The sequence below is a fragment of the Thermobia domestica genome, chromosome 16 (genome assembly GCF_964235325.1).
Source record: "Thermobia domestica chromosome 16, izTheDome1.hap1.1, whole genome shotgun sequence".
Classification (NCBI taxonomy): domain Eukaryota; kingdom Metazoa; phylum Arthropoda; class Insecta; order Zygentoma; family Lepismatidae; genus Thermobia; species Thermobia domestica.
Window position 1 is genome coordinate 39,272,959 of NC_137469.1, and position 14,450 is coordinate 39,287,408.

General features: G+C 32.6%; 1 protein-coding gene across 7 annotated transcripts in view; it reads right to left on the reverse strand.

The window, feature by feature from the left end:
• Positions 1–3,000: 3,000 nt before the first annotated feature.
• The window catches only part of LpR1 (Lipophorin receptor 1), a 484,208-nt gene continuing 472,758 nt past the window's right edge, over positions 3,001–14,450 (reverse strand). For 6 of the 7 annotated variants that reach the window (XM_081742361.1, XM_081742362.1, XM_081742365.1 and 3 more), the window contains 2 exons: positions 13,620–13,775; positions 3,001–6,209 (listed from right to left, as the gene is read on the reverse strand). In XM_081742361.1, coding sequence (XP_081598487.1) covers positions 6,165–6,209; positions 13,620–13,775 — 201 coding nt within the window. In that variant the 3' untranslated portion in view covers positions 3,001–6,164. Of the gene's footprint in view, positions 6,210–12,659; positions 13,776–14,450 lie in introns of all 7 variants that reach the window. The other variant, XR_014128710.1, reaches the window with a different exon arrangement.

A 14,450-nucleotide genomic window follows, 5' to 3' on the forward strand; every position in this document is an offset into this window, starting at 1 on the left:
GTTTATTGCCCATGGAAGAAGACACCATGGAACGTATAAATCGTGTCCTTGATTTAATTCCCTGGTGTATACTGAATAATGGTAATATTAACGATGCTGTTTCACTTTTTACGGATATTATTTCTGCGGTTCTTAAAGACTGTTCCGCGAAAAATGAAACGGTCGCGTCAGTTCCCTCCGCGGTTTGATACAGAAGCTAGTTTTGTTCTTCGAAATAAACACCATGCTTGGGTACTATAAAAGCAGTTTCCAAGTGAACAAACGTATAGGTCTTTTTCGAACATTAGGCAACTTCGAAATATCTACTCCGTCGAAATATAAGAAATATGTGGAAAATCTATCATGTCAATTCACTTCTGAACCGAATAGTTTCTTGACGTTTATAAATTCCCGGAGGCGGCAACCCCGTATCCTGCAAGAAATAAACAACAACTCAAATAGTTTCGATGGAAAGCACAGATCTGCTGCTTTCAATGAGTACTTTTGCAATAGCTTTTCTAAACTTGGGACTCCCCATTCTTTACCTAAGATCCAATCTGTGTGTTTGCATTCGCTGACTACAATTACTACCTTCCCTGATAAAGTGAAATCAACATCGCCGTTCTTCTGGTCCAAACAATATCAGTTCAATTTTCTCTGTAACACAGCACACTCACTTGCCCAACTTTTATCATTGTTATTTAATAGGTGTTCCTCGGAAGGTACCTTTCCCAATCTGTAGAAGGCTGCCAGTATGATATTAATCTTCAAATCTGGAGATAGAAAACAAGTTTCATTCTACATACCTCTCTTTCTCTTTCTCTTCTGTGTCTATTCTTTGAAAGAAAATAGTAAAAGATAGAGTGTACTAATTTGTCATGTTAGTCACTCATGCGGCCCGAACATCCATGGCTAACTCCCAGTTTGATATAGTTTATTTTGACATATCAAAGGCCTTTGACACCATAAACACCAAGTTGTTACTTTACAAACTCTCTAATAGATAAAACATTCATGGCAAGATCCTCTCTTTCCTAGATTATCTCTTCTCAGGTAGATGATAACGCGTCATTCTTCCTGGATTCGTATCTCCGTTTAGTCCCATTTTATCCGGAGTGCCTCAAGGGAGCGTGCTGGGTCCACTTTTTGTTTTTATTATATATGGATGACTTACCTAGCATCTTTTCGACCTCTTCATCAAATATATTGTTTTTCACTGATTACTGTAAACTCTTCACAGTAGTTAACACTCTAGATGATGCTTCTTCACTGCAAGCTGATATTGATATGTTATGTAATTGGTGCTCTACCTGGAATCTGTCTCTAAATCCCAATAAATGTACTACAATCTCAATTTCCTTAACAAAGAATGTTCTTCGACAGATATATGTTAACTATGTACCTATCAAACGCGTCTCATCTCAAAAAAAGATCTAATTGTTGTGTTTGATGAAAACTCTCCTTTGCAGATCATATCGGTTCGATCTTATCCAGAGCTATGAAACTACTTACTTTACTCTTTAGATTTCCAGAAATACAAAGTCTCCCTGCCCGTACGATATTTTATAAGGCTTTTATTTTTGCGATCATTGAATATTGTTCACCTGTATGGAACATGGCAGTGCCTACTAATCTATCTCGCATTGACTCGGTTTTAAACTTCTTTCTTGCCATAGTTAGATTTAGAATTCCTGAGTTAAGTAATTACTCAAAACAAGAACTAATATCTTTAATGAGCTTATGTTCTCCTCATAAACGATGCCGCGGAGCTGATTTACTTTACCTGTATAAGATTACCAATGGCAAAATTGACTGAATTTTTACTACCGCAGATTAACTTCCGTGTTCCTCACTGGCGAACTCGCCCTCTCAACTTGCTAACTTGTGAAACATCTAGATTATCGATTGTAAAGCGTTCCTTGTTTTACAGACTAGCGTACGATTACAATACACTGTCAACAGAATATAACATTTTTACCTCTGAGAGGAGCTTTAGAACTCAATTGATGAGAACCTTGTATATTAAGAAATGAACTTTTTTTCTGTATTTTATGTGTTTTGTTTTGTCTTTATGTTGTACAGTTTCAGCTAATTGGCCTAGTGCTGCATGAAACTTTGTGAATAAATAAATCTAATGAAGTACGATAAAAAATAATTTTGCTAAATTTAATGAGTTCTTCCGCAATCGGGGAACTCATTACTAATCTCCTTTTTCATTTCTTTATTTATTCGATACATAAAAGGTGTGTGTTCAAAAAATACCTAACCTTTGGTCGGCAAATTCAATTATTCAGTTAACTTACAGTGACTTCACTCTTATTCAATTTAGTTTCATTGGGAATGCACACACTTATCCAAGCGATCGTACCATTGCAATGGATTATTGGAAATACTTCTGGAACATATTTGTTAGAATGATGTTGAGCTGAGCCGTCGTATGCCGCATAATGTCTTGTCTTTTGTTAGAATGATGTTGAGCTGAGCCGTCGTATGCCACATAATGTCTCGTCTTTTGCTAGAATGATATTGAGCTGAGCCGTCGTATGCCGCATAATGTCTTGTCTTTTGTTAGAATGATGTTGAGCTGAGCCGTCGTATGCCACATAATGTCTTGTCTTTTGTTAGAATGATGTTGAGCTGAGCCGTCGTATGCCGCATGTCTTGTCTAGAATTTAATCAGGTTCCTGTCAGTGGGATTTTCAAGCTTTGGAAAAGTCACAAGTCATACAGCGTCATGTTGGGAGACTAAGGATCCTGACGAACCACAAGAATGCGGAAATTTGCCAAGATAGTTTGAGAATCTGTTGTACCACTCCTTGAGCCATGAGATGCTCATGGTATCGTTCCCGAAAAACTGTTTAATCTTGCCTGTTGATTGTATTTTTTTTAACACGTCTCATACACTGTCCGTTCCTTTTGTAAGACATTGAGTTTTATAGTACTGCTTTAATTCTTCCGACTTATTATTTCGTTTGAACACCAATAAGTACTATTTGGAAGTAAATTGAAATAAACAAGGCATAATTAGCAGATCATCTTTATTAAGAAGCACATCACAGTAACAAAAAACTCACAAATGCAAAATCTCTCATTCAGAAAACTAATATTTGACACAGAGAAAGCGAGGAATAGGAAAAAAAAAAATACATAAACATCAGCGAGAAACTCTCACAAGGGAGATCCTTTCATATTCTTAAATTACTTCGGAACAAAAAGCGGTTTTAAATAATGTACAAGAAAATTATTTTTATTAAGATATATATATTTGTACAGCTAGAAGAATTCAAGATAATGCACTTTGTGAGCAATCGTAATATGTGAAATATTTCCATTCTGTATCTTTTTGTTTTCTAACTATTTGAATAGTGCAGATGAATATCTTTCTTTTTTTCCTCTTTCTCAAATAAAAAAACAGTTTTATGAGTATGTGAAATTTACAAATGGAGTATATACAAAATTCATTACAATATTTTTTTTTATAAATGTTGGTAGGGTCAGAGATTTTTTTAAACTTTATTTTGAACAAGCAGCTTCTATTGAAATTTAATTATATATTTTTAAAGGCATACTACTTTATTTTCTTATTTATTTATTTATTTAATATTTAAGAGAAGAAATTTACAAAGTCATACAACAAAGAAAAAAAATCGTGTGACTAAATTATAACAACAACAAAAAAAGGCAATTACACATATTTATATATATAACACATACACAGTCTATGTACAGCTCCTAAATTTTTTCATTCCAGTCTAGTTAAATTTTTAATTGCGACTAAATATCTGGAATGTGAAAAAAAAATCATAGCAGCAGCACCATACTAATTGGTAACAGATATAAATGTTTTTTTTTCTTTATAAAGAAATCGAACAAGGTTTGTTTTTATCTCCTCATAGTTAATTTCTAAAAAAAAAAAGGAAAAAACGTGCATGATTATACAATACAATGTTTCTAATTAGGAACTTAATTTACGTCATCAATGATTTTTCGACAGACATCAACAACCAATGACTCGAAATTGGACAGAACTTACTATACAGCTTATAAATATTCGTTTTTTTTTTTTCGACTTTCTCCTAGGAAGAAGATTGTGTGCGCTCTGAATTTGAGACCCATTTTTACTTAACAAATTAAACGTTAAAGAAGAAAAATTAGGAAAAAAAAATTGCAAACAATAACACAAAATATATCAAAATTTCAATTGATGAATCAAAACTTTTTTTTTCCAAAAAAGTAAAGAAAAATATATTTACTAAAATATGCTTTGCGTACTAATAACCTATCACTAAAGATAACTTAGTTGTGTATTTATGAAATCAGAACACCTAACGCAACAAAATGTGCAAAATTATGATTAAAACGAGGAGACAAAAACAGTTATTTTGAGCAAATTTGGTACAGGTTCGCTGAAAATAGACCAACTTCTAGGAGAAGAAGGAGGATTAACAAGTACCTAACAAAGCGGACATTTACATATTAATAATATACACAAAATATATCGAATTCAAAATCTCCAATTCATGATTGAAACATTAATCATTTTGCTTTTTTTTATGTACAAGTTTTACAAAAAAAAAAAAAAAAAAAAAAAACTCATCTAAACATGGCTGTTAAAATTGGGTGTAGCAGCAAAAATATTGTACATTTCATTTTTTTAATTGGCACATTATATTTTCGGTTTTTGTTTTTATTATTATTATTATTATTATTATTACATTAAAAATGAATTAGCCATGTTCATAAGGTTTTTGTAAAGAAAGTAAGAAAAATTTATGACTACTCTTACGAATTTGTGTTGCTAACTTACTTATTTTTTACTTTCGCACTATGCTAGTACAGCATCAAGTGAATGTAAAAACAGCACTGTTATGAATATATATATATATATATATATATATATAAAGGTACCCAAGTACACTTAGCAACACCTTTGTTTTGTTAAACCACATATACACAAAAAAATGAACATTTATAGACTTAAATAGTTTTTTTTTTCTCCTAAAGCCGCTCTTAGTACTTTTTTTTCCAAATATATATATCTCGAGAAAAAAAGTGACATTCACAGAATACCACATTTGTATCTCCAAATCACCATTTTTTAAATCATCTTTTTAAATATAATCATTTTGTACTCCTGGCAAAAAACAAGGAGTCCTTTTTAATCAAGTGTTAACGAACACTCGTATATCAACCAACCAATTCAAGACGTATTATTAATAATCTATACACAACCCATTTATATATATCTATAGATATATGTATATATGTATTATGTATCTACATATGGTTGGTTTATTTGTAATTTTTTTTTACATATTTTTTGTTTGTTTGTAAATCACCATATACACTCTTCATGTACATACGAATTGTCCACTAACACAACCAAGCTTTTTTTCACTATAAAATATGACAACTGTACAATATATATATATATATATCAGAAACGTGATCGGAGGGAAATGGGATTTTTTTAAAGGGAAAAAAATGGACATTTGTTGCTTCCAACTTCCAGACTTGTTGGATTTGCTCTTACAGTATAGTGTCTTTTTTATGTAGTTACGTCTTAATTTTTCTTAGATGGAACTTTATTCCAAGGGAAAAAAAAATCAACTCGTCACAAAAAAAAAAACACTTGTGTCAAAGTTTTTCCTCTTCTTTTTTTGTATCACTGCATAGTTCCAAGCCCATGCAATTTCTTCGCAGTAAAGAAAACCACAGCAGATCTATCTTGCATGTATTATATATATATATATATAAATATCTTCATATTTATACATACATATATTTTTATATATATAATCATACACACACTCACACACAAACAGATCACAGTAATGGCACGGGTAAATTAATTAATTAATTAATTAACGCACTTTCACAAGACACAAGTAAAAAATAGCGCTTTTCCTTTTTTGTTTTGTCGATTTTGTAACTTGACTCTTGCTAAATGAGCACATCATCATCATCATCACGATCTCAAATTTAACTGTTGCTTCTGCTGACGAAACACTTAGCAGCCAAAATTTGTGAGAAACTTCTAATTTTTGCGTTGATTTGAATTTTAACAAACAGAACACACCACTATTTTTTTTTTTTTTAAATTTTAATTTTTCTCCAAAAATGTATCTGGATATCTCTACACAGAAAAAAAATCTAACATTATCACTAAATTGGCACAGAACGCGTTATACATAGTCGTTTGTTCCAGGACTTGTCAAGGGTTCTTGCGCCTAAAATACAAAAAAAGAAAATTTAAGTATATGTTGTGGTATATAGATACAAACACAAATTCTGAAGTAATAAAGTAAAATTTAATTACGAAAACTACGACTTAATTATGTGAATATCCGCTATATGCTATAATATTCAAACAAGTGGAATGAAATACACCATGTCCCAAAAGTCCAGTAACACTTTTCTTAATTTATTACACAAAAACTACAAGTGATATAGCTTTCGTGTATACGTCATATGAAAGAGTATCTCAAATGTTATTATTATTATTATTATTATTATTATTATTATTATTATTATTATGGCAATGTTCGTAGTTCCTACATTCACCGCAGTTGGTGTTGACGTGTTGTAAACATGGCGACTTCTGGTGTAGAGCGTGCTTTCTGTGTGTTGGAGTTCAGTGAAAAGAAGAATGCTACAGATGTGCAACGGAAGTTTAGGACAAGATACAAGAAAGAAGCACCAAGCAGGAAGCCTATTTATGCCTGCCCACCCCATTTTTATCACATCGTTCGTGAATACTTGAACAATGAGTTACCTCACCGCTGGACAGGGCAAGCAGGGAAAAATGATCAGTATTTCAACACGTAGCCTCCAAGATCCCCGGATCTAACTCCCTGTGACTTCTTCTTATGGGGATACACAAAAGATAGTATGTATATGCCACCGTTGCCAGAAAATGTAGAACTCGAGCGCAGGAGTGACGAAGTTGCTACCACTTTCAGGATATGCTCCAATGAATATGGCCAGAATGTGATTACCGTCTAGACATATGACGTGTTACACATGGTTCCCATATCGAGGCATTGTGAACTCATACATAAAAAAAAAAGATACTCTTTCATGTGACATACACGCGACAGCTATATCACTTGTAAATTTTTTGTGTAATAAATTAAGAAAAATGTTATCGGACTTTAGGGTAGGGACACGGTATACTAACTTAATTCCATTTAGAATTTGATAGTATAAGGTGCAAGAGAAATAATTAAACGAATCCTATTAATTATATTCATCTAATTTTAACGTTTCTATCCTTAATGATCTCTTTAATAACAATTGGCAGATAAGGTAACGTCTTCCTAATGGCAAATTATTAAATACTTCGGTTCTAACATATCATGGATAGTACAGAGAAACAGGTAAATGATATGATAAATAACTGAACCATTTGAAGAAACAGATTAAGCTTGTAGTATCACGTGAGCAATAAATCTTTTTTTACTCATTCCCTGTTTTACCTTCTGGACGAACCATTTAAATTCTCTATTAAGTGACTTAAGATTTAAAATAATAAGGAAATTACTACTATAGTAAATAATTTTAGACAAAGTTCAATGGTTACGTGGAATGGTATTGCGTTTTAGGTAGTCTTTAAAATCCAAATTACCTTCAATGCTTAAAATGAAGTTAATATGTTTTCTTAATCATACAAGTATTAGCTTGGTAATATTTTATATACACAATGAAACTTCCCCTTAACGGACACCTCTCAATAGCAGACACATTCAAATACGGACAGACTTTTGTCCCGGTAAAAATTTTGTATTATTATTATTATTTTTATTATTATTATTATTATTATTATTATTATTATTATTATTATTATTATTATTATTATTATTATTATTATTATTATTATTATTATTATGGGAGAGAACCCTTCCTTTAGCGGACAACACAGATACAGACACAAAAAATCTTTTACTCTAACATTTTAGTAACTCCTTCATAACGGACAGGAATTATTTCCAGTTCATAGGTATTTGGCACAAAAAATACTTTCTGTATTTTGGAAATAAATCTTCGATTGATACCTTCAACTGTTACAAGCGAATTCCTATAAGAAACTAGTGTCTGTGCCTGTAGTGTATGCAAGGTTACACTGAGGACAATTATAACATACCTTTTTCTTCCGCAAGAAATTTTCAAAATTTCCATGGTTAGTTAGCTCTCTCTACATGTTCAATATTTAATAATAATGTTGCATGTTCTTATTTGGCTCTTTACTTTTAATACAATTAGTAACAATTTAAGGAACAATTTTTTATAGAGGTACCACATGTACTTGGGATGAAAATATACAGTGTGTTTCAAAACAAGACCGACAACGTTTGGAAGGTGATTCCTGACACCAAGATAAGACAAAGAGTATAAAATTTTATATATATATATATATATATATATATATATATATATATATATATATATATATATATATATATATATATATATATATATATATATATATATATATATATATATATATATATATATATATATATATATATATATATATATATATATATATATATAACTTAAAGATCTATAGCTCCAAACTATGGGATCTACCGTAGTCGAGTCAAGACTTCACTTAGGAACTAGTATGTGCCCTATCCAAATATCCATGTTTCAGAATCCTGTCGTACTTCGGCAACAATTTTTTTTGAGGTAGTTCGTGAGTACTTCAAATTATATGCTCATAGCCAAACTCCCTTTATAAAAAATTGTTGCGTGAGTATCTTAGGATTCTGGAACATGTATTTTTGGATAGCGTACATATTAGTTCCTAAGTGAAGTCTTGACTCGACTACGGTAGGTCCCACAGTTTTGGAGCTATGAACCTTTAAAGTTCATTTTTTTCATGTTTTTGGCAGTCTGTAACTCCGAAAGGAAGCATTTGTGCACCCAGGTTGGTCTATACTTTTCGTCTTATCTTAGTATCATGAATCACCTCCCAAACGTTGTCGGTGTTGTATAAGCAATATTTTTTTGCAGTACGTGGTATATATAACAACTCCACAGCGATATTAGTGTTTCTTTACAAAGGGGAAATTTTCCCCTCATTGTTCCAGTAATTCAAACATGGAGTACAATACTTTGATATTAGCCTATATTTACATGTATAATTCAATGCATGTACTGTAACACTGTATACAATTACAACATAAGCTATGAGTAATCTAAATTTGTGCACCTCTCTTTAATGGACAAATCTCATTTAGAGACAAATAATCATAAATGTCCCATTGGTGTCCGTTATTGAGATGTTTCAATTTATTATGCTAGCAATATAAATAAATGTTACGTGATATATGTGAAATACGAAGAGAATAACCTACAAAGAAACGATCTACTACAAAAGAAGAATACACAAGTGTTACTATTAGCATGAAAAATATATTTAGAGTTGGAGCACATCAGAATTTTCACAGATTTAGAAATCTCTCTAGTTCATTTCATAAAGATCCCGATCTTTCAAGTGATCTATATATATAAAAGAGAACGTACAAAATCCTTTGTCCGCTCATCACGCTAATACGGCTGAACCAATTTCTTTCATTTTTGGGGGGTTATTAGGATTTGGACCCTAGATGGTTTTTATCATATCACTTTAATTTTTAATTACCAGTGTCTTGAGATAATTGACCATTCAAGTGTCCATAACGTACAAATCCTTTGTTATTAGTTCATCATAGGTAAAAATAAACGTATTTATATGCAACCCGCATGACCGTGTCACTCGGCGGGTTAACATAAATGACAGGCGATATACAGCGGAAAATAGCTTGAATCTTCTGTTTAAAATTGCTTATTTTTACAGACACTTTTACAATATGCCAGCACCGGGATGACCGCAGCGAAGCGGGGCGGGTTAACATAAATGACAGGCGATATAATGTTAAGATTTACTGCAATCTTCTATGGTTTTTATCATATCACTTGAAAGCGAAAAAGTAAAAATTATCTAAGTAACAAAGTTTATTGCGTTCCGGGGTGACCGCAGCGAAGCGGGGTGAACGCTGCTAGTTTAAAATAAAAATAAAATTAATTAATGCGGATTATCCGTACTTTAGAATATGAGGAAAGTAATAAGATGCTCCTTGCAGTGAGCAACCACTTACAACAAAGTGGATGATAGATATTCTGGCAATATTCGAGAAAGACAATCAATGTAAGCAGTCACGACATCGCAAAGGACCTTGACATCCATGACCAGTGTAAAACCATTTAAAAAAAAAAAATGTTTTAGTGCCACACGATCTAACCCAAACACATTTACACATTTTCTATACGCAAATCTATACTGAAGAACTCGAGCCATTTCTGAAAGGGTTGATCATGAGTAATGAAAATTTACAATATGCGAAAAAAAAAAAAAAAATATATATATATATATATATATATATATATATATATATATATATATATATATATATATATATATATATATATATATATATATATATCATGGTCAGGGAGAAAAAGTTTCACACTGACGCCCAGTATGGTTATACTGGTGCATTTGGTGAGATTGGAAAGGCATTATGCATTACGAGCTGCTGCCGCCGGACAGAACGATCGACTCGGTCCTGTACTATCAATTATTAGTGCAAGTGTCGCTAGCAATTCAAAAGAAAGGCCGAAACTGGTCAAACAGAGTGAGTGTCGTATATCACGCTGACAAAAGCAGATATCTTTAACAACCCATCTGAAATTAAACTGGGAAGTTTATGAGGAAGTTTTTAATGCATTCATCGTATAACCCGGACCGGGCACTGTCAGACTATATTTGTTTCGATCTCTGCAGGACTCTCTGAATAGCGTTAAGTTACTTTCAAAAGTGGCCCGTGAAAACCACGTGTCTCAATTTTTTGACCAGAAACTACAGAAATCTATAGCGACAGTATTTACCCGAAAAAATGACAAAGTCATAGAACAAAATGGTGCGTGTGTGTTTCATACTGCTATTTTCAAATCACAATAAAGGTATTCTTGGTTTTGACTGCCCAGGTCTCAATACATTTTAAAACAACATGATAATATTTATTTTCAGTATCTATATAATTCTTAATTTAACGTAGTCATTACCCAGCAAAAAACATAGAACACTGAGCCATTTTCCTTGCTGCGAGTGAGCTTTCAAGAATATCTGCTCTACATAGGGCTTGTATCGACTTGACATTAAATGTGCCAGATGTACAGGTGAAGATTTTTTTTTTTTTTTTTTTAAATCTTCATTAACTCACTATAATAAGTCAAGATGGCTAGCATTAGGACTGAAATCAAGGAGCTGGTTGCGCGCGTTATTATATATTATTATTATTATTATTATTATTTATATAAATTAGTATTATTTTGTTTAATGTTCTACGATTATGCACCGAAGGTAAGGCAGACGGTGGTAATAAGATGAATGATATACTGGAACGACGAAAGTGAAAGGAAACGCGAGAACCGTACAAAAGTGTTTGTCCACCACAAATTTTAAATTAATAAGAATTTGACATCTTCCTCCTCCCCCTTTCCCTTAATACCAAACTTTTTAAGCAAAGAACGGGAGTTGAACAAGAACCATAAACTAACTGGTTCATACTAGTTTTGCTACCTTAAACTAAAAATACAAATCGCTGAGAAAAGCAATTCTTATTTAAAAATAGTAAATGTGTAATAGTTTCGCTAACTAACTGAACATATTGGTTTCATCAGACACTGAAACGGGAAAATGAAATGAAATCTTTAAGTTTTACGTCCCACGGTTATGCCGGTTAGGCTAAAGGAGACTGTGATGATGAGAGATGAGTAGTGAAATGGTGGAATGAAGAAAGTGGGAGGAAACGGGAGAACCCCAAGAAAACCCACGAGCACGGTGTTTGTCCACCACAAAGTCCACACGGCGCGATCTGGGATCGAACCAGGGATCCCAAGCACCTGAGGTGAACGCTCTACCACTGAGTTACCGTGCCCCCCTAACACTGAAACGGGGGAAGAACTCAATGTAAGATTGGAAAAAGAAAGAAACGTTATTTTTAAGCACGCGGGGGAAACGGGATATGATATTAATTGGTGCAAGATTGAAGTGTTAGGACTGGAACAAAGGGCATTAATAAGAAGGTGGAAAGAGGCCAGATTTATTTAAAAAGAACAAAGCTTTGTTGTGAATTGGAATGCAGAACTTAAAATTGACGAAAAGTGGGGTGTTATTGGAAAAACTTAATTTGTATCTTATTTTTCTGCAGGATCAAGGAGGAAAAGGGATTTATGGTTTTTTGTTTCACTTTCGTCTACTTTTATTATGATTGGCTGAATCCGTTTTGATCAGCCAATCAGCGTTCAGATTTCTCTCTCTCTCTCTCTCTCTCTCTCTCTTTCGTTTTTACAGTGTCTGATGATATCAATATTTGGCAAAACTGTCACACATTTATTATTTTCAAATAAACGTTGCTTTGCTCAGCAATTTATATTTTTAGTTTATGGACCAAAAGTGAAAACGATAAATAAATAATTCGAGACGCATACTATCTTCCATGTTTTCGTTCCTTCTTTCATCGATATTTCACGAGTGATCTCAAACATAAGCGAAATCTTGAATAGCAAATAGTAACACGATATACTGTAAGACAGACACACACTTATGACTGAACACCAACGAATTTACTTACCAATGAGTCGCAAAATTCCATTGCATGTGTGAGAGCCATGGAAGAAAAATACACAAGAATTTGTTTGTAGAAAAAAAAATTAAAGCAAGTGCTGTATGATAAACAGCTTCTCATAAGACAAAACTAAACTTTCTCAAGGACAGTCTTTGGTTAATACGTTTCGTTTTTGATTTGACTGAAGTCCATCAGCAAGCCACGGGAAGAATAAATTGGAAAGAGTAATAAATAAACAAGGAACACGGATCGGACAACATAATAGGAGCATGAACAACAACAAAACACGAAGTTGGGACAGCAATACCATTCCATGCATTAACAAATGAACTATTGAACAAAAAGAAAAGAAAAGAAAAAAACAGCTCCAAGGAAGAGGCTTCCTCAAAAATAACATGCAAACAGAAATGGTAAGATTTCAGTTGAAGACTTGATTTATCTTATTAACATACATATCAATGAAAAACGATCAGGTTTGTGTTGAGATAAGTTTATACTACAAAAGAGACAATTTGGCACTAACATGCTAGATAATGAGTAACTAGGGTAGAGCACATTCTCATAAAAGAAATAATCTAAACTTGTATTTGGCACAGACAAGCTACTACATAAAGCTAATAATCCTAAAAAAATTGAGCTAAAAATAATCACAAAATATATTTCTTTTCTTTTTAAAAAAAAAAAAAATCATGCAAATTTGTAACGAACTTCACTAAAAAGAAGGATTTTGTTTGATGGAATATTTTGCTGATGGCACATTTTTTTCCCTAGCATTTACTTCAGATGTAATAAATTCTACGTTTTAAAATATATTTATATATGTAATTACTCCAAGTTGTCTTCTTTTAGTTTTAAGAGTTGAGAACAACATTACAATGATTTTAATACTTCTTTGGTGTCAAATCTTTAACTTATATTCAGCTGAATCTATCTCAAAGACGAATTTTCCAGGGTCAAAGCCCTTACCTCTTCACCAACTGTCGCTGGGTATATCCTTGTTGGTTGGTACTGGTTCTTTTCCAGCGAGAACTGATCTTCCGTCGTTTTCCTATACACTGGGTTATCGAAGTTCATACTGGTAACATTTCGATGCAAGTAATGCCTATAGACGATAAATGCAATCTGTGAAAAAAAAAGGAAAGAAACAAAATTAATTGCATATGAAAGAACAGGCCCGCTTTTATGAACAGGCGTACTAGGCACGAGCCCAGAGCGGAATGTCCGTAATCAGGAGAAAATTAGGACATAATTAGAATGTAATTATAATTATAATAATGAGAAACAGTTTAAAAACTAACTAAAGTTACAACAAAATCTCGTAAAATACGAAAAGTGCGAGACGCTCCATTTATTGTGAATTTGATCTGTATCTGTACAGTCAGGGACAAAAGTTCTTTCCGTTTGGTAAAATTTATTTTGGAAATAACGGTTGTATGGCTGTAACATACAGAAGATTACATTGTTTTCTTTTAAATTTACTGAAAGCTATACTCAAATTGTCCTTCCATTTTGAAGTTATTTACGAAACTAATTTAATCAAACGGAAATCATTCTTGTCGCTGACTGTACTATTCATAAAGTACTCTTGTCAGCAGCGAGAGCGACGGGTAATAGATCCGTATATAGCCAACGAGAGTAGCCTGACTTAAGACGAGTCATGAATATATAATTCATCGTAATAGGATACGCGTGAGGCTTTTTTTTTTTTTTTTTTTTTTTTTTTTTTTTTTTTTTTTTTTTTTTTTTTAAGTTTAATGTCCCACGATTATGCATCTGAAGCTAAGGGAGACGGTGATG